Here is a 20,406-nt window from a genome sequence, read left to right on the forward strand (position 1 = left end):
GATAGTTTAAGTAATTAGATTTTATTTGATTTGTACAATTTTTGGCAAACAAACAATAAACAGAATTCACTAATTGACTTGAAGAGTGACAATGAGATTGAAATTTAAATTTAAATTGAATAATTTCAAATAAGAGTCTTTCCCAAAGGCACAGTTTTCTTCGGAGTATTTTACAAAAACCTTGTTACATCTTTGCGTTTTGTTATTATCATTGATTGTTTTGTTGCAAAATAAACGTACTACACTTGTTGAAAATGGTGAAAATTCGATAAGCGCCCAGCCTCGAATAAGCGCCCACTATTTAATAAGTGCCCAGGGCGGTTAATCGAATAAATACCCTAAATCCGATCCAGGCCGATCAAGTTAGTTGGATTTGTATGGAGTCATCCGATCAAATTGGTCCCCATACACCCACCAACTTGTACTAAGGGTTCCAAGGGTGTCGAGAAATCCAACGTCACATTCTTAATGCACCCTCCTCCTTCTGGCAATTTTTGAAGTAGCTCCACTGGCCTTTTCTTCCACCCGCTAGGGGCGGAATAGGGCTGAAACGGGCTGAAACCCTTATAATATCGGCGCCATTTTGCATGACGGTGATGACGGTGCTGACGGTGCTGATAAATTCATTCACGAGGTTACAAAGTCTGCCGGGAAACGGTTGGTTCGAGCAGCGAGTCGAACGCCGTGAAGGTCCGTGAAGACATCAAGGCAACTATGGCTGCGGGTAAAAACATTTGGGACTTCAATCTGGAGTCGAAACCTAAGCCAAAGAAGTACAACTTCGAACTCTGTCGCTTGAATTCAAGTAAGGTCAAGTTTAAAAGCTGTGACATTGGTCAGCGCTTGAGTTTGTTTTCGCTGAGTTTAAGCTTAATGTGATATCTTTCACGGCATGTCAGTTACGAGCTTGCCTTAAAGAACTTAACTTTTAACTTCACTGAACTTTTTCTTTACATCCTATTCTGCCATATTCGACAATAAGTAAGTCATTTAGCTTCTTTAATCTGCTTTAATATAAGATGATGCGATGGTGAATCATCAGCGTTCAAGCTGCATTCTGCTGCGATGCGTGACATTTTCCGTCCAACTAATCAGTGACCTCAGTATAGAAATACATCATTGGGCTTTTAAAAATGTATAAGCTTACTCTAGATTTACCTTAGAATTCCCTATAACCAAAGAAGAAGCTTGAGTAAGTCACAAGTCTTTCAGGGTAAACTGTTGAATTCAGTTAACCTTTCCGTGCGCGTGTGCATTGTAAGAAGTACATGGGGGACACGAAATGACAGCCAGTCAACTGTTAAAAATCTTCTGTCTTTCCTCAGTGTCGCTTTTGCTTCTTGAAAAATAAAATCGAGACAGATTTTGGTTGTGTGCTATGATTGTGGGCAGAATGCATGCGTAACAGATGATTCAGCAATTTCCTGTGGTTTTTTAATCCTTATCATAACTAGCTGAGGCTTGCTAGCTAATGAATTTGTTTTGTTTAAGCAAGTATATCAATAGATTTTATTCCGATATTTACAAACCGCAGTAATCATGAATCAGTTGTCAACGAAAAAGATGGAATCGTAATGTGTTTTTGTCATTGTTAATAACTTGTTTGATTTTCAACCAGGAAAAAATATAAAAAGAAAGCCAATATTCAAAAGATCAGCCAACAAAGAAACAATGAATGAGATTTATTCAGTTTTGTCTGTGCAATTTTCTATCGATTTCTCTTGTGAAATCTCTCCCATTTCTAGCTGTAGGTAGCTTTCACTAGAAAAGACAGGAAAATGCACGTGGTAGATTTTTATAGAACGCGTGAGCGAAATATTGAAGGAAAGCGATCGCGATTCCGGCGAATTGTAAATTTCCCGGGGCCATAACAAACATCACGTGACTTTGTAGCTCTTTTGCGCATGTTTTGTATCGAAAGTGTCTTATTTCTGCAGACACTTCAGCTGATCTGGTTAATATTGTACTTAGATATCAAGGACAACAAGAAATCTAATTTTGTATGCCCTCTTTAATTATTTTTTCCAGTTGGAGAACAGAGTTCGGAAGGGATGCCACAGAACGCAAACGAGCAAAATTTGCTTGTTGTTTTCGGCGCCTCTGTAAGTAACAACTTTGACAATATCTCACGCGATTTACTAGTGATGACCCGTACTTTTACTGACTTTAGAAATCTTGTAAAGTATTTCGCTAAACTGTTATGACAACATCAAGACACAAATTCAGTGCCTTACTCCCCCCTTTAGCTACTTATTACCTGCTTTTATGAAGCTCTGTTCAGCCGAGCAAACATTGTTTGCACGGAAGAACCGTTCACGTTCATGAACAAGTTAGCAGACTGCAGGATTGTTAAGTTTTCAGTTTCCATTTATTCTGAAGAAGATTAACATCACTCGTATATCTCTTAAAGGTTTCAATATGAAATAAATTTCCCTTTTGCGTTTTCATTATTTGTGTTTGCATACAATAATATTTGCTGAAATTGTTTGCCTTGTACAATATTTGCGTGCAACTGTATGGGACATTTAAATTACCTGCAGTAGCTGAATAAGTTGTCAATCCTTTAGTAAGTACTTGTCTAGTAACTTTTTGACTTTGCTTTTGCAGGGAGATCTTGCAAAGAAAAAGATTTATCCAACTTTATGGTATGTTAAGTTATGCATTTAATTAAGTTGTTGTTGCAAAAAAGTCAATTTATGAAGGAAAGAACTTGTTTGAAGTACAAGGCTATGTGTTGTAACATAACGCTTGTGCATAACAGTTGGAAATGCCCACTATACTAAGGATAGTATGAATAAATTGTCATTTGGTGTACCTAAATATTTTATTTTGTTTTGTTGATAATATGATTTTAATTCTTAATTGAAAATAATTTCCATATATATATATATCAATTGGGCAATAAATCCTTTAAAAAAGTGGGAAGAGGAGTTTGTATAAACGTGCAAAAGTGGATGACCATCTAAGTTTTTTCACCATAAATTAACTTATGTTGAAATGGCAGTGAATGGTAGTGCATAATAAAATATTAGTCACATTTAAAGTTTTAAATGGGTTTTAAACAGTTTTGGTTTGATTAAGAGCCATCCCGACTTTGGTCATCAAAATGTACACATATTAACCCTTAAAACCCTAAGATCAAAATCTGAATTCCCATTTGTTGTCCCTATTTATTTCCTACAGAAGTAATGCGGAGAAGTTGATAGAATATCAAGCAAATTTGTCTCGTGTGATCATGCCCCTAATTCTCATGACCACTCTGTTTAACAAAGCAATTGATGTTACAAGGAGAAATTTGATGCTGATCTCTCTTAGGGCTTAAAGGGTTAATAATGTTTAAAGCATCTGCATGCATATCTCAGTGACTTTTTAGTGCAAGAAGGTCTGATGAGTCTGTCATGCACATATTTCCTTTTTTTCCTTATTAATTTATTTTCTTTCATTCTTTCTTTCCTTTTTTATTCACCTGCAGGTACTTGTTCAAAGATGACCTTATACCTAAAGGCACGAAGATTATTGGATATGCCCGGTCAGATTTGACAGTTGAAAAGTTAAGAGCTAAGACAGAGCCTTTTATGAAGGTAAACCAATGATGCTGAGTTTGATGCCCTGTATAAAATATTTAGGATAGAAGTTTTTAGTATCTTGAAAATAATCGTGTGTTGATATTTTACGGGAAGCTTGAGATGTGTTTTTGTTAAAAGTAAAAACAATGTGAGATAAGATAAGTCCACTTAAGGGTACATATATTTCAATCTTTCTTAATAATCTAACATAGCCATACATCCACTTCTTCTCTCAGCGTGCAAAGAAAATAGTGTCCGATGGCCCACGCGTAGTCGATTTTGGTATCAGGCTAGTGAATTCTGTTTTTAACTTGCCTGACAAGCAAGTGATGTTTTTTGAGGAATTCCAACAACAGAAGAACTGTGAAATCAGTTCTGCTAGTCAAAACGTTTTGGAGTCTAGCTGAAATGATGTCTGGGCTAGTAAATGCTAGCTTCAGCTTGCCCAAATGGTAAGCTGTAAAAATGATTTTCTTTGCAACCCTGTCTCTCCCCCACTCCCCCTTCATTTACTGTAGGACATTTGCAAGGGACACATGTCTGCGTTTTGGCCCCCAAAAATTCCTTGCATGCTGATCTTGTAAATCCATCCAGAAACTGGCCAGGATCTCTGATTGATTGATGTTGTAGTAATACACTGTCAGCTATTGTTTATGGCTGACAGATTCTCTCCTCAGTAGAGGCCTGTTTGTGGTGTAGGGCAGTTGGAGAGAGAAAATGCCTACATGTAGCAGCACCACGAAACACTTATTTCCTAGCTAAGGATATTATTATATATCTACTGTACAAGAGATTTCAGTTTTGCTGGTGTGAAATTTGCAGCAGAACTCAAAATACCACAACTGTAATAAAAAAAAAAAGAAAAACAGAAACCCGTACAAATTTATATGGTCTAGAACATCATGACTACTATAATAAATAATAATAATATTAATAATTGATAATGATTAACAAAAGAAGTAATTTTTAATGGCGTCTCATTCAGTATGGAATCTCTGAGACCAGGATGCAGATGTCTGTCTCCAAAACCAATCCCTTTCAATGAGGCAACTCTATCTGTAAGCCATGGCTGTTTTAAATTTAATCATTAACAACAAGTTGAACCATTTTATTTTGCAGCTGAAGGATGATCAGAAGGCCAAGGTAGAAGAGTTCTTCAAGAATTGCTATTACGTGAAAGGTCCTTACAATGAAGAATCAGGTTATAAGAAGCTGAATGCAGAGCTTGAAAAGCTTGGTGAAGGGAAGACTGTTGTTAACAGACTGTTCTACCTTGCTCTTCCTCCATCTGTGTTCATAGATGCATCAGAGAATATCAAAAACAATTGCATGGGGACAAAGTACGTAACCTGATAACAAACACAAAAGATTGAAATCAGAAAAGAATGAAAACTTTTTCGAGAACTTGCAGTGGTATTATTTTTTTTTGGGAGGGGGGAGGGGAAGGGATTGGAGGCATATTCGAGGAAATATGCCAAAAGTTCCTGGGTTATCCTGGTTGGTTATACAACTGGTCTCTCCCCTACAAGTCGCCAAACCTTTCCGGTAAAATTGACTCTGGCAGGGTAGACCTGCAAGCTATCCTAAAATCCCACCAGATGGTTGTTCACATTAATTTATGCCAGGAGTTTTTGGCAGTATTTTTTCTGTATCTTTCACCAGTTACAGCAGGTGTATAATTAGTTGATATACAGTGTAGTTAGCAACATTTGAACTCCACAACAAAATAGCAGTGTTTAATGCTTTAAGAAATCAAAACAATAATAATTAAAAAGAAAAGTTACCACGAAATATATAAATCAATCTGCTGTTGTGTTTATCTTCATTTTCTAGTTTTCCTATAACTTTTAAAATTTAAATCTACAATAGCTAATTTTGTATGAGGTACAAGTCAACCCACCTAAGGCCTATAGGCCTAATTTGTAGGTTTTGTATTGTATATATTTTTTAATTAAGATCTGGGAATTGATAAAGACAAGTCTGGCATCTCTGTTGAAATACATAGCTTTGAGCACCACTGATATTTTTATTTGGATCCTTACTTTTCAGGGGGTGGAACAGAGTGGTCATAGAGAAGCCATTTGGCAAAGACTCGGACAGCTCTGCAGAATTGTCCAATCATCTGGCATCGCTGTTTCCTGAGAACTCAATGTACCGTATTGATCACTACCTTGGCAAGGAAATGGTGCAAAATCTGATGGTGTTACGGTGAGACTTATGTGTTGGCTTAATGCTGTTTTTTTAATTTATTTGCAATGTTAGGAGAAAGCATTTTAGATAATATTTATTGATATTAATAAAAGAACTTTGAACAAAAGGATTCAGCTTCTACAAAGTAAACCTTGGGTGCATGCAATGATTTATTAGCTTTTGATTTTTGATGCCAGGACAGGACACATCACACCCGCTCATAAATAGCATGCATGGTAAAAATATATGAAATTTAGCTCAAGAAATTTGTTGGGATTGTACTGAGTTTTAATTGGTGGCTAAGTGGTTAACACCTCGAAACTTTAGTTCTGTCTGGCCAGGGACAACCCTGGCATGGTGTTGTTTCTTCAAACAAGACAGTTTGCTCCACTACACTTCACCAGTACAGGTGTATTTGTCTCTCCTATTGGTACAGTCAACTCTTTTTATAGTGGACACTGTAGGGCCACTAGTTAGTGTCCTCATTAGCAAGAGTCCGTAATAGCGGGAGTTTATTTCAGTCAAAGGCCTGTAATTTATTCTTGCCTTGGACTTAGCTGCTGTCCATATTATCGGGCATCCATTGTAGCAGGGTATCGGTAGAGTTGACTGTACCAGCAACTTTCTGCTGGGTGTAGCTAAACCCCCACCCTTGAGGGTTCTCCCATATAAACATGATGGAGATGCTTGTTGGAAAATTAGAATTAAACCCCTAAAGGAAACCAAGACAAGGAGCATCCCCATCAATTTTATTTGGGAATCTCCCTCAGGGGTAGTCCCATTCAGTGGGGGGTGGGGTGGAAGTAGCAGTAATTCTGTAGTAGTTCATGCTTCAGAAACTGGTGGAGCTTAGGAAGAAGATATTGGCCTGTTGTTTTGTGTGCGGTTGTGTATCATGAGAAAAGTTACACTATGAAATGAAAACCCATGGAAATCCTGTGAATATATTCATGGTACTTTTTTAATAAGCAAAGATATTGTTCAGTAACTGTTAGTATGTTCATTAATTAGTATTGTTTTGGTCTCAACAGGTTTGGGAACCGCATCTTTGGTCCAGTGTGGTGTAGAGAAAGCATCAAAAGTGTTATTATAACCTTTAAAGAACCAATAGGTACTTATGGAAGGGGTGGCTACTTTGATGAGTATGGAATTATCAGGTATGGTATCTAGCCTAACTGATCCAGACATTAACGTTTTATGGAGCTCTGAGATAAGAAAAATAATTGTATGCTGATGAAAAAAAAAACTAAATAGTGATTCTTTTCAGAAAGCCCGTGGTTTGCCCTGTATGTATAACTTAGAAGGTTTGACTTAAATACAAACACATCTCTATTACAGACAGTGATGCAGGTCCTAAGAATACAAAACTTCATACATTCCCTACCTCAGAGATCATTATGTTTCTGGGGAACTGCCCACCTACCCCTCCCCTAGCCAACATTAATTCTTACTTCTCACTCTGTAGTTCCAAATTATGTTGGCTAAGGGAAGGGATAGGTGGGCAGCTTCGCAGAAACGTACAATGCTCCTCTACCTCCATATTACAGACACCTTAAATTTTGTAATGTGGACAACTGGGTCTGTCCGTTCCATGTCTATATTAATATTGTAAGGGGGTTTGACTGTTCTACTCTCCCTTGAACTCTTATTTTCCACAGTGTGTTTAATTTGGTTTATGTTGTTTTAGGGATGTGATGCAGAATCATCTCCTTCAGGTTCTTTGTCTGGTTGCCATGGAGAAACCTGCCAGCAAAGGAGCAGAAGATCTCCGTAATGAAAAGGTACAGCACAGCACTGATAACAATTTTAAAAAAATGTGTCAGTTGATAAAAATGCCTAAGAATAGCTTAAAATTTTCTGCCAGGCATGAGAAATTGGTCTGAAAGCATGAGCTGGGGCGAGAGCAAAGTTGTGGATCTACAGACATGAGACTGCTACATGTACATGTAGCTCATTCCCAGGCTCTTCTCCTACACATCCAGAGGACCCTGGGAAGGAGATAAATAAATTAAAGGCTGTACACCAAAGAAAGATCAAGAGTTAACAGTCCTAATGTTGTTAAAATTGATCATTATTATTATATTAATTTCAGGTGAAAGTCCTTAAAAGTATTGCACCAATTGAATTAAAAACTACAGTCCTTGGACAGTATGTTGGGAACCCTGAGGCAAAAGATGAAGGAAAGTATGGTTACCTTGATGATCCAAGTGTACCCAAAGGTTCTATCACGCCAACGTTTGCCACCTCTGTGTTTTACATACGCAATGAAAGATGGGACGGTAAGTATTTGACCTACCAGGCACTCTTTCTGGTTTGCAGTCGACTTCATAGCAGCAATGTTGCTTGACTAAAACTAAAGCCTTTCCCTCTGCTGGAAACGTTTTTTGATGCTAAATATTCTGCAAAAATAATCATCTTGTTCTGATAACCAACATGCATGGCACCTTGTCACATGGTTATTATTATTTAAAGGCTGCCTGTTGGAATAATTAAAGCCCCCAACATGTACCAAGCAGAATTTTTGGTTCCAGTTTGTTATTGTGTAAGCAGAGTGTGGAATCATGGCACTTGTATAACTACATATAAGGCACTGGTGAAGAATAAATCGATATTTTTTAACAGGGAGGGGGTGGGGGTGCTTATGGGTCAGGTCAGAGAAGTGCTTATACAGTATAATGCTACAGTTAATACATTAAACCATCTTTCAGATCGGTCGGACTGTTAATAAACCTCTTTGTCTTTACACAGGTGTGCCATTCATCCTCAAGTGTGGCAAAGGTATTGTTTCTATTGTATTAAAATATTTTCCTTGACACTCATCTTGATTTACTGGTCTGCTTTTTAGTGTGTTGGTATAGTCAACTTCTTTTATAGTCTTAGTGTCCTTAGTAGCAAGAGGACATATAATAATTATAATAAATAATAAATAATCAGGGTTGTCAAAAGTAGCCATCTACTGCCGAAAATCGCTGCCTACTTGGTTAGTATCAGCCGGCTACTCTGCTTAGCATTTCTTTACGGGTGACGTTTTTGAAATAAAATATCCCTGGACTGGCTGCTTACTTTGACAACTCAGCCGTCTACTTCAAAACTTTCTGACAACCATGAATATTATTATAATAAAACACAAATTGCGGTAGCTTAGAGACAATCTGGTAAAAACATGTATAAGCAGCCACCTTTTATTTCAATATTACTGTTTTCTGTAGCACTCAATGAACGCAAGGTTGAGGTGCGCATTCAATTTACTGATCCCCCTGGAGATATCTTTGAAGGAAGATGCAAACGTAATGAGTTGGTTGTCAGGCTTCAACCAAATGAGGTAAGTTTTTGAAATTTATTATTTTTAAAAGTGGCAGCCCTTACCCTCCCAAAATATTTTCCTACCTCCTGGTTGGGCATTTGGGTTGATATACTGTAAAGCTGCTTCTCTGTGATGCCATGGTAATGCAAAGAAAAAATATATTATCACATGAAACTTCTCAAGGGAAGAATTCCAAGCGTTGTCAACTTTTTGTCTGCTATTTTTTTTTTTACTATTTACAAAAATGTTATTTATTTGAAACCTGTTTTAACTTTAATTGACTTCTTTTATTTTGTTAATGCTCCACAAATTTTGTCTGGCTCACTTTTAAGTCCCAAGAGTGACCATTATCAATTTTCCCCAAACAATATCAGTACATAATGAAGGAAAAAGGTTATGAGAATTGATAAAATGATCACCAAAAGGGAAAAGCTTTGATCTTTCTGCACATTCTCCCAACTAATTCTTTAAAAAATATTCAGGTCAATTGGGAGAATTTGTATGTGTATATTGGGCGTTAAAGGGGTAAACAAGGGGCCAGTGAGCTGTGCTCTTAGCCACGGAGTTGGAGCGAATCCACCAGAGCTTCGGGACACCCACAGCTGGAGACCAAGTCTAATGGTTTTACTTGTATGATTGATTTAAATTGAGTAACAAAGGCTGTGCTCTTGCAGCTCCTGGTAGTCCACAGCACCTTACTTTTTATTTGCTCTTGGAGAGCAAGTTTTTGTCATGAAAATCATACTGTATGCTGGGCACCTTGGATTTCCCAAGTTATTAGCCCTGGTCTCCCTTATTTTCTTAGAGCCTGGACAATATTTTCAAATGCTTAATTTGTTACCTTTTTTTTCAGGCTATTTATGTGAAGATGATGATCAAGGAGGCAGGAATGTCTTTTGAACCCCATGAATCAGAGCTGGACTTAACTTATTCTGAAAGATACAAGGTAGAGAAAACTAGTTATGCAGCTCTACATATATACCTATCAACCCCCGGAGACCAAAAATTTGAAGACGTCTTGAAATCGTAAATGCATAGTAAGAATGTCATTTTTGACATTGTCTGAATTATACCCTCCGAAAATCACCCGAAGAACATCCAAATGTTTCCGACATTGATAACAGCATGAGAAAACTGCACCAACTTTCTACCATGTATTGTTGTTCTTGTTAAGTTACTAGTAAAATGTTTGTGCATTTCTTTTTTTCCAACTTTTCAGTCTAAAAATGTCCTGGGGAGGGTGAATGCCAGATTGTTTGGAATAATGAGCACCTTAATAAATTATTCTAAAATGGACATCTAAGGAAACGTGGGTGTTATTAGACATTGGGTGGTATTTTAAAAACAATCATTTCACGAGTGCATGTTGCATATGAGATGGTAGAGGTGTGTAGCTCCAAGTTGGCTATAATCATTTCATATCCAACAAACGCAAGTGAAATGATAATTGTTTTATCAAAAACGCCCACAAAATATCAAGAATTTTTCCCAACTTTATTTGTTAAAACAACCGATTTTCAGCTTGTTTTCAATTTTGAGCAGACGCGTACAGTTACCATATTTCGAGAACACGGTATAATGGCTCAAATATCATGATAGCTAAGCTAATTAACAGAGCTCTAGAATTGCATTATCCAGTGATTCAGTTTTAATTTATTTTATTTTATTTTTTCTGGCTATTTTGACTTTTTTTTTCTTTGACTACAGCATGTGAAGATGCCAGATGCGTATGAACGACTCATTATGGATGTTATTTCTGGAAACCAGAGTCATTTTGTCAGAAGGTGATTATTCTTGTCAACTTATTTTTTTTGCCCAGGGATACCAGAGCTGTTTTGCATGGATGTGGACTCACTGGGAAGCCATTATTTGGTATTTTAGCCAGCAAAATCTGCTTCCAACATCCCTCCCTATATATACCTGGGGTAGATTATTTTCGAGCCTCGACCTTGCTTACCAAATCAGCCAAAATGCAACGTTGTGACTTAACTGTAAACCAGGACAAATCAGTGATTAGGGTCGTTTAAACGAGGAAAAATAAGACGCGTCTTACAAAGGACGCATCCTAAATAAGACTCAAACTATCCCATATAAATGGCACATTTTGTTTGAAATTTAGCAGCCTGTAACACCTGTTCTTCGGTAAGACGACCATCTTTGCTCAGTCACATCTTTATGTGCCATTTATATGGGATAGTTTGTGTCTTATTTAGGACGCGTCTTATAAAAGACACGTCTTATTTTTCATCAGATAAATGGCCCTATTATATTGTCACCATCTCAGCATTTTGTTCATTTTCTGGCTTTTGTGTCCCTCACAAAAAAACAGTTCATTGGAGCAAAAATCACTAATCATAGTGTATAATTTGTATTTTGTACACTTCATCATATTGTATGTGTAGAGTAGATAAATTATGTTGAAATCTGGGTACTGTGTATGTACATGACCTTAACACTTACATTTTTGCTGTCGTCATAGTGATGAACTTGCTGAGGCTTGGAGGATTTTTACTCCTATTTTGCATAAGATTGAAAGGGAAAAGATCAAACCAATTCCTTATAAATTTGGAAGGTAAAGTGTCATGTTTATGTTTATGTTCTTTGCATATCTGAACATGTAACTCCCATAAATGCTGATCTATGTCTGACAGTCTGAGTTAAATGGACCAATGGTGTGCACAGTGACAAACAAGGTACCTATAGTATGTGAACACACGTACCATTTTTGTGCCTGTACCCTGCTGCAAAAGCTTGTATACCTCGTGTGAACATAGCATCCTAAGTGAAGAAACAGATAATTTTTCCATCACCTCTAGTAATGCTGTGAAAGGTTTGAACCCAGGAGTCATCTTATGAGCCAGTTGAGTATGATCATGCAGGTGACTGCAGTCCTGAATAGGACTGTTGTTGTTGACAGTGACTGACGTTTCAACAAGTCCTGTGCGGTAGTCATCTTCAGAGTCAAAGTGAGATGTATCACATCGGTTGATGGTATTAAACTCTGGTTATTGATCTGATTGGTCAATTAAGTCACGATGTTATTGGTCGTCTGTCAGTTAAGCCATGATGTTATTGGCTATGAAGACTCATAATGTCATTGGTGCGTTTCGATCCATCTTTGTCACAGTTAAACAGTCGTTTATTGTTAGTCAAAATTGTCAATTGTCCAGTTGTTCTCTTGTAGTTAGTTTTGCTTGATTCCGTCAATAAGTCGTTTGTATGGTGCCGGTAATTGTTGACTACAATTCAGTGGCATTTGTTCTAAGATAGTATACCAGCTTTCTAAAGTGAGTCATTGATAGCGGTCTGTAGGATACCTAGTACATGTCCCAGAGTCCGAGTGGATTTGATGTTTCAGCTGTAAATGTGCTCAGAATGTGATTTTTGGTGTCTCCATTTCTCATTGCTCATTTATGTTTGGTTTCTGCTGGTTTCACCAATGAAAGTAGCCTGGCAGTTGCTGCATTTGATCTTGTATATACAGCTCCGTCTGTCCTATTGTTTGTTGTAATGTTACTGTATCCTCTGGTAATTAATATTGTTAGCTTCATGGCCCCATTTAAGTCTTGTGGCCATTTCATAGCCAGTCCTCATCAGAGGATGAAGTGTTAGAGAAGCAAGGTTGCTGGCTGTTTGACTGGAAGTTGTTTTTCTTTCTTTCCTTTCAGTCGAGGTCCTGCTGAGTCAGATACCCTGATCAAGGATAGTGGGTTTCTTTACAGTGATACTTACAAATGGGAGAAGAAACCAACAAAATAGACTGATATGATCCTGAACTGTAGGTAAGTACACTTAAAATCAATTAACTCGTACATGCCAACTCTCCCGGATTATCCAGGAGTCTCCCAGATACAGCACTGATCTCCTGCTCTCCCGCATGGGTCACCAAATCTCCCAGATAAAAATTAATCGTCTTTTGAGCTTTTCTGTGCTTTAGTTTGAGATTTAGGTCATTTTTTCCTCAAAATTTGGATTTTTCTTATTCGTAGTACAGTAAAACGTTTCTGGGGCATTTTTACACGTGTTTAGTCATTGACCACAATTATCTCAGCATCAAAATGATGGTCGCGAAGTTTGATAGTATGTATCTCATGTAAGACTTCATATAATGTCTTAAGCCATTCCCACTGATTTTACATCTCCAGAGGTTGGCATCTCTGTTAACTCTCATTTCTTTGCTGGCTTTCATACCATGAGGGACTGGGTATGAGTATACATACATGTATTATGGAATTTAGTTACACAAGACTTTCCTGGTCCAAAAGAACATAAAAAAAACTTCACAAAAGTCCCAGGTTTGCTGTTAACTAAGGCTATTATTTCAAAAAATAAATACTGCCATTCAAGTGTCAAGCAGTCCATACTATTTTCTGAATCATAATCTAGAGGTATCGTTCCATTTTCACTTGACATTTCTACAACTAAAATAATATGATTAAAAAGTTTACTCTACAATAAAAACCTTTTCTTCCTTATTTCTGGTTATTTGCTCCGAACTCTTGATAACACAAAACTTCGACTTTTTGCGATTTCCCTTGAAGGCTGGAGCTATCGGGAGTTGACTGCACCAACTCACACCCAATCCCCACAATTTGAAAGAGGCCCTGCCAGGGTAAACTCCGACAAGCAACATGGCCCAGAAAGTAGCAACAGCACATAAAATGAAATCACGACAAGAGACAGCCTCCCTCGGCCAAATTGCGACAGTGACGGCAAAGCCAACAATAAGCTATAAGCATTTATAAACACTGACACGAGACGTTTTAAAATTCAGATGGGCAACATGGGACCCCCCCTGGCAGGGCCTCTTGAAAGCCAGCAATGGACACCATTCTGTTGTACCTTGTAACCTTTCTTCCCGTTGATTAATAATATTACTCGATTAATTTTGGTCATCAATGTCAAAACTTAACTAAAGGCATATTGGCACCTGTATTAGGCATAATAATAGTTATTATTATACATTGTACACATTATCTGTCTTCTCATTGGCTAAGAGCGTACAGATAATTTTGGAAATCAGCGCAACCTACAGATTAGTTATAATTAGTTACATGTATCTGCTAGCAGATAAGTGACAAATCTGTCTAGGTTGTGTGCACAATGCATGATTTCTAAGAACAATGTCAATTTGGTTCCTTGCAACAGCATGTTTGTTGTTTTTTCTTCTAAACAATGTATATTAGTCTTAGTACATGTTATCAGCCCCAGCCTTCAGCCTGGCTGATAACGCTTACCTCGACCTTGATTATTCCAGATATCACAAAAACTTAATCCTGCAATGATAATGTTTATTATTTCATGCCCTGGTTTATAGTTACCTTTTTAACAGAAAGTATATTTCTTTTTTAACAGACTTGTGACTAATAATCTCTTCACTCTGTACCTGTGTCAATAGCCTCTGGATGAATTTTTTCAAAACAAAGAAGCACGTTTCTTCAACAATCTGCTTCTTAGAAGTTTTGCCTAGATGAATATTTTCTTTGAATTACACATCAAGTGCATGCACATTTTTTAACAAGATAGCTACAGGAATCTAGCATTGCTAACTTATATAAATGCTTTTGTAGTTATTAGCAGTATGTTTTTTGTTGCAAATCCATGAACACTTGAAATGTCAGGAAAGTTTTTCGTGTTAGAACCAATCAGAGCAGCTAGTGTACACGGTTTACAGTAGTGTTTGATGTAAAACGTAATCTTTAGGTGATAGTTATTTTTTTATGTTTTAGTCTTGCATGTTAAAAATAAAAAAAAGGAAAATGTTGATAAGAATTAATATTATTAACCAAATCATTGTTAATTGGACAGTTATAAACAATGTAGGGACCTTTTTGTTTAATGTATAAGGGAGTAGAAATTAAAGGAGCTGTCACACATTACTTAATTTCCAAGTTCAAACCTGACAGGTTTTTTCTAAGTTTATCAAAATGGTTTTATACGTTGTTCGTAAGTATAATGCTTGTGAGATGTTAACTCATTATTTTTAATGAAGATGTCACTTTGTCTGTTAAAAGGAATTTTTTTATATTAAGTTTCATGATGAGAAACTGGCAGAATGAGAAAAATGGACTACACTGCAGTGACAGTGCCTTGAAATCCCAAAATCTCATGTATTTTTTATTAAAATCAGTGAGGCCTTATTAGGAATTATTATAAGTTAAAACTTAAAGACAGTCAAAAGCATACGTAATACCCACCTTCAGAACAGTTTTTTTGGAGGATGATGTGTATAAGTATTAAAAGGTGTAGTAAGACTATGATTCCCTAGTAAAGGAATTAAAACTAATGAAAAAAAAACTTAATATGACTTGTTGTAAATCTAGGTGTTGGTTGTAAGGGTCACTAGGGTTGTAGTTACCCATACTGGGCAGTATGCATATACATAGCGCATGCCTTAAAAAATGTTGAAGATACATGTAAAATAATAAGTAAAAACAACTTCAACTGCAAACTAAGACAAAGCAAAAAGGAAGCAAACCTTGTGAAAACAAGAACGCGCTTACAGCGGCAGCCGGGTCTCGCCTGCTTGAGATTAGATCGCGAAATGAGGAGGTGATTATTTCTACAAGAAACATGATTTATTCCCTGAAGGTTTTTTACTTCCTACTTTATCGACGTCGATACTTTTTATTTGTTTCTGAATTGATTAAGTACGCGTGTTAGCGACGACCAAAAATACCTCTGCGTTCGCTGGCAAAACGCGTGTATAAATACACCAAAAATTCAAGGGCCTCGATTCCAGAGAAGTTACATCATTGCCAGGGATCGAAAAAGTGATTTACATGGCATGTCATTTCAATCATCGCCGGAAATAAATCGCAGGCTCATCACAAGACTCATTTGCATAGAGTGAAAGTTTACAACACCTGACCATCGCGATTTTGCTAATTAAGATTCTTATTTTTTTTTCGACCACTCAGTAGTGTTCACTTGCCCCAAAGTAAGCACGCGCTTTCAAGCGATAGGATTCGTGGACCGACACGTTTCGGAGAAGCTCTAAATTATTTAATCTTTCCTAAGCTTTCTTCGTAAAACATGCGTGGCTTCGATCACGCATCGATTATTAGTCCCAGCTTCCACGGTCTCCGCAAGGAACGCCTAGCACAATGATCTGCCTTTTGTGTCCCAAAAAACGACCAAAAATTCTGTGGGGGTACTTCCAGAAAAATTGGGAGGGGATGTGCGGCACGCTTCCTGAAATCCTTACCCTATTTCAGACCAAATCTGTGATTTTCCCTACCCTATTTCAGACCTGAAGCCCTGGAGCCCGGCGCGTGACCGGAGCGCATAACAAGCTGTTACGGCACGTACACGGTAGTTGGCGTAAACATTAAAAGGGAAATGGTCTTATTGCCAAATGATGAAGAAGTAGATAATTTTTCTAAAAAATATATCCAGTTCAAGACCAGAGGGCACAAACCATACCCTATTTCAGACCAAAATGGTCGAAATTGATACCCTATTTCAGACCAAAACGGCTTTAAAAAAAATACCCTTTGGCGCGTCACATACTTATATAGCCTATACAAGGGACTACCCCTCGGGGCGAAAAACGCGTTGCAGATTATGAGTCTCGCTGCTTGCGCAAGCGAGACTAATTTTTTTTTTTTTTTTTTTGGAAACTGTCCGTGCCTATGGAAAATTTCAAGCTACACTCCTGGATCGGGAAAACAATAGGTTATTGTTCCAGAACAAAAGTTAAGAGCTCTCTTATCTTAAGAACGTTTTATGCAACATGGCTCAGGTCACTGCTTCTAGAAGGATTGTTATGTTGGATCATTTAGGTTTCTGGGAAACTGCCCACCTACCCCTCCCTTAAGTCAACATTTACACTGTCCTAGTTCTTACCTAGGGCAAAATTTTGCTTAGGGGAGGGGTAGGTGGGCAGTTTCCCAGAAACCTAAAGTGATTTGTTATGTTTTGCTCTGCATTTTTTATTCCCATTTTCTTGGCATAAATGTGTCACTTACTTTTTTACTCTTTCTGATGATGCCTTTGTAAGTTTGAACACCATTTTCGTATTGAAAGTCTAATCTAACAGAAAAAAATATTTTTGTGCAGGAGTACTAAAATAATAATTTACTAGTGTTCTAATTGTGCAAGTCCAAAAAAAACTGTTATACTACCCTGCGGGCGGAGATTTCTCTCTTGAATGGCTTTTAGCATTACCGAGGTCATTCATGTCGCTTGTCATTGACGTAGTTGGTTTGTTTTATACACCCCAGGAGAAACATTAAGGGGCGTAGACAAACCAAGTACTCGATAGACAAGCCATGCGAATAAAACCACTTCGTAAACGCTAAAGGCCAAGCAAGAGAGAAAAACATGCTCAAAGGGTGCTGTTATACACATTTTGATTTAGTTCTGACTAGTCATTTTATAATGATCTTTCACAATAACATTGTAAAGTTCAGGACACGCAAGGTTACAACTCAATAACATACCAGAATATAATATTTCTGGCATTCACTATTTTCTGAGTTTTTACAGGAGTTTCCCCTGAACAAACTCAATACTACTCACCACCCTGTTGTCAACAATTTTGGTAAATTTTTAGTTATCATTAACCCCAGGCCCAGGGGGGTGGGGGTGGGGGTACTCCAGATTTCAAGTGACGGGGATGATCGTAGCATTTGCAAGGGGTTTGAAATTTTCAATTCCGGGATTTGTTTGGGTGGGAAAATTTGGCAAGTATTTTATTTAGGTGGCTTATTTTGTTGTTGTTGTTGTTTTTTGTTGTTTTTTTTGTTTTATATCAGATGAAATAATGCTTTCTGGAAATTTTTGAGGCTAGGAAATTCCGCATGGCATTTTTTGGGGTTTGGAGGAGGCCCTAGGGATTTGGGGGGGTTGTTTTTTTCTCCCATTCGATTATCCCCGTCTCTTGAAATCCGGTGTACACCTTCCCCCTCTGGGACCCCAGGACTCTTCGTAAGTTCGAAAATAGTTATTTGTCAAATTCCAGACGTAACTAATCGATGACATCAATGAAATTATTGAGTAGTCAATAATCAATGGGTAATCAGTTGATTAGTCATTGATGATATCCGATATTCAATGAGTAATCGATGAATAATCAATAGGCCACAAAATTTTCAGTCATCGATTAGTCATTGATTAATTATCGATATAATCTCGCGGGTACGCAAACCATACCACATCGAAGACATCTTTCACATAAATGTCACGATACAAGTTTTATTTATTCATGATCTCTGCGGTGGCTACGTTTGACTCTAATAAACAAGAGAGTAAGAAAGATAGCTCGACCTTGTCAACATTTTGTTTTGATATTTCAGTTACTGTCCAATAAATAAATTTGATTTGCCGTTCTGTTTTCGTCATGGCTATTATTATCGCCAAGAATCATTGACGTAAATTTTTATCACCGGAAATAAGTTAAGAAAAAAAATTGTTAGAAATTGTATGAGATGTGTAATCAATTCGGACTAATCGATGGATAATCATTAGATAATCGAAGAGTAATCGAACGCATCAATTACTCATCGGTGACATCAATGAGTAATCGATGAGAAATCGATAGGCCACAAAATTCTTGGCCATCGATTAGTCATCGATTACCCATTGATTATAGCGAATAATCAATGACAAATAATCAGTTAATTTCACAATAATTACTCATCGATTACTCATTGAAGTCATTCATCATCGATTAGTTATGTCTGGAAAATTATTAAGGAAAGATCAGGATAACAAGTTCATTGTTACTTTAAACATGACTATGGAATGCATTAAATTTTCACATCTGCTGTTAATTTATGAAAGACAGAAATCAAGAATTTAGCAAACATCCATAACACTAGTATCTCCATAAATTTACTGGTGATTTCACTTAATTTAGCCTGCGAACAGCAGACGTATTTCCGGTCGTCGCTTTTCTCCCCCTTTTCTGTGGGTGAGACAACAGCCGAAAATGTGTCTGCTCTCCGCAGGCGAGGATTTAAGAGACAGGGTCCGAAACCGGGAATGGAAAATAACATTTTTTTTAGTCTGAAATGGGGTGATGGGCTCCCGTGTTATCTCGAAAGGACGCTTTTCAGACGATTAAAATGTCACTTTCATATAGTTGAAAAATTTGCATATTTTCAAAGGGGTTAAACCTACCCTGGGTGCCAGAGACTTTTTCATGTGCGGTTTTCGGTTTCCGTCAAAAGCCGAAGACCTGTCGGCCTGCGGCCGACGAAGCTGCTCGTCGCGCGAAAAAAAACCCAGGGTAGGTTAAAACATGATTCTGGTCAAAAATTAAAATTATCTTTCGAGCCTACTTTTCTGTAAAAGAGATATTGAATTTGTCGTTTGATGATGTTGTTTTCTAAAGGAGGAGTCTTTTTAGACAAAAGAAATGACATTTTGCCATAGTCGAAATATTTGCGTATTTTCAAAGGGTTTAGACCATGATTAAGGTAACTGAGAGCCAAATATCTTTGGGGCTTTCTTTTCTGTAAAAGAGACCTTGGTTTTGTCGTTTGATGATGTTGTTTTCTCAAAAGGAGGCATTTTCGACGATAAAAATGTCATTTTACCATAGTCGAAAAATTTCCATATTTTCAAAAGAGTTAACCCATGATTTTGTTCAAAAGTTCCAAATATCTTTTCGAGCCTAATTTGCTGTAAACGATACGTTGCCTCTGTCGTTTGATGATGTTGTTTTGTCAAAAGGAGGCTTTTCAGACGATAAAAATGTCATTTTATTAAAGTTGAAACATTTACATATTTCCAAAAGGGTTAACGCGCGATACTAATAAAAAAATCCAAATATCTTTCGAGTCTCATTTTCTGTAAAAGAGGCTGGCTTTGTCGTTTGATGATGTTGTTTCCTCAAAGGGGGCTTTTAAGACCATAAAAACGACATTTTTCTTTACTCAAAAAATATGCATATTTTAAAAAGGGTTAACCCAAGACTCCGGTCAGAAGTTCCAAATATCTTTCGAACCTACTTTTCTGTAAGAGAAACATTGGTCTTGTCGTTTGAGGATGTTGTTTTCTTAAAAGGAGGCTTTTTAGACCATAAAAACGACATTTTACTATGGTCGAAAAATTTGCATATTTAAAAAAGAGTTAATCCATGATTCTGGTCAGAAGTTGCAAATATCTTTCAAGTCTTCGACATTTTTCTTTACTCAAAAAATATGCATATTTTAAAAAGGGTTAACCCAAGACTCCGGTCAGAAGTTCCAAATATCTTTCGAACCTACTTTTCTGTAAAAGAGACCTTGGTTTTGTCGTTTGATGATGTAGTTTTCTCAAAAGGAGGCTTTTTAGACCATAAAAACGACATTTTACTACAGTAGAAAATTTCCATATTTTAGAAGGGGTTTATCCATG

The 20,406-nt window shown here is 37.1% G+C and overlaps 1 protein-coding gene across 1 annotated transcript; it reads left to right on the forward strand.

Moving 5' to 3' along the window:
• Positions 1–656: 656 nt before the first annotated feature.
• Positions 657–15,296, forward strand: LOC140922690 (glucose-6-phosphate 1-dehydrogenase X-like). The gene is made up of 16 exons (XM_073372685.1): positions 657–805; positions 2,029–2,102; positions 2,608–2,645; positions 3,473–3,581; positions 4,686–4,906; positions 5,616–5,774; positions 6,788–6,913; positions 7,444–7,537; positions 7,849–8,035; positions 8,505–8,534; positions 8,966–9,078; positions 9,914–10,006; positions 10,768–10,844; positions 11,540–11,632; positions 12,729–12,842; positions 14,416–15,296. The coding sequence occupies exons 1-15, from the start codon at positions 715–717 to the stop codon at positions 12,817–12,819; spliced, it is 1,596 nt and encodes a 531-aa protein (XP_073228786.1). The 5' UTR covers positions 657–714; the 3' UTR covers positions 12,820–12,842; positions 14,416–15,296.
• The last annotated feature ends 5,110 nt before the right edge of the window (positions 15,297–20,406 follow it).

The sequence above is a fragment of the Porites lutea genome, chromosome 13 (genome assembly GCF_958299795.1).
Source record: "Porites lutea chromosome 13, jaPorLute2.1, whole genome shotgun sequence".
In the NCBI taxonomy this organism is placed as follows: Eukaryota; Metazoa; Cnidaria; class Anthozoa; order Scleractinia; family Poritidae; genus Porites; species Porites lutea.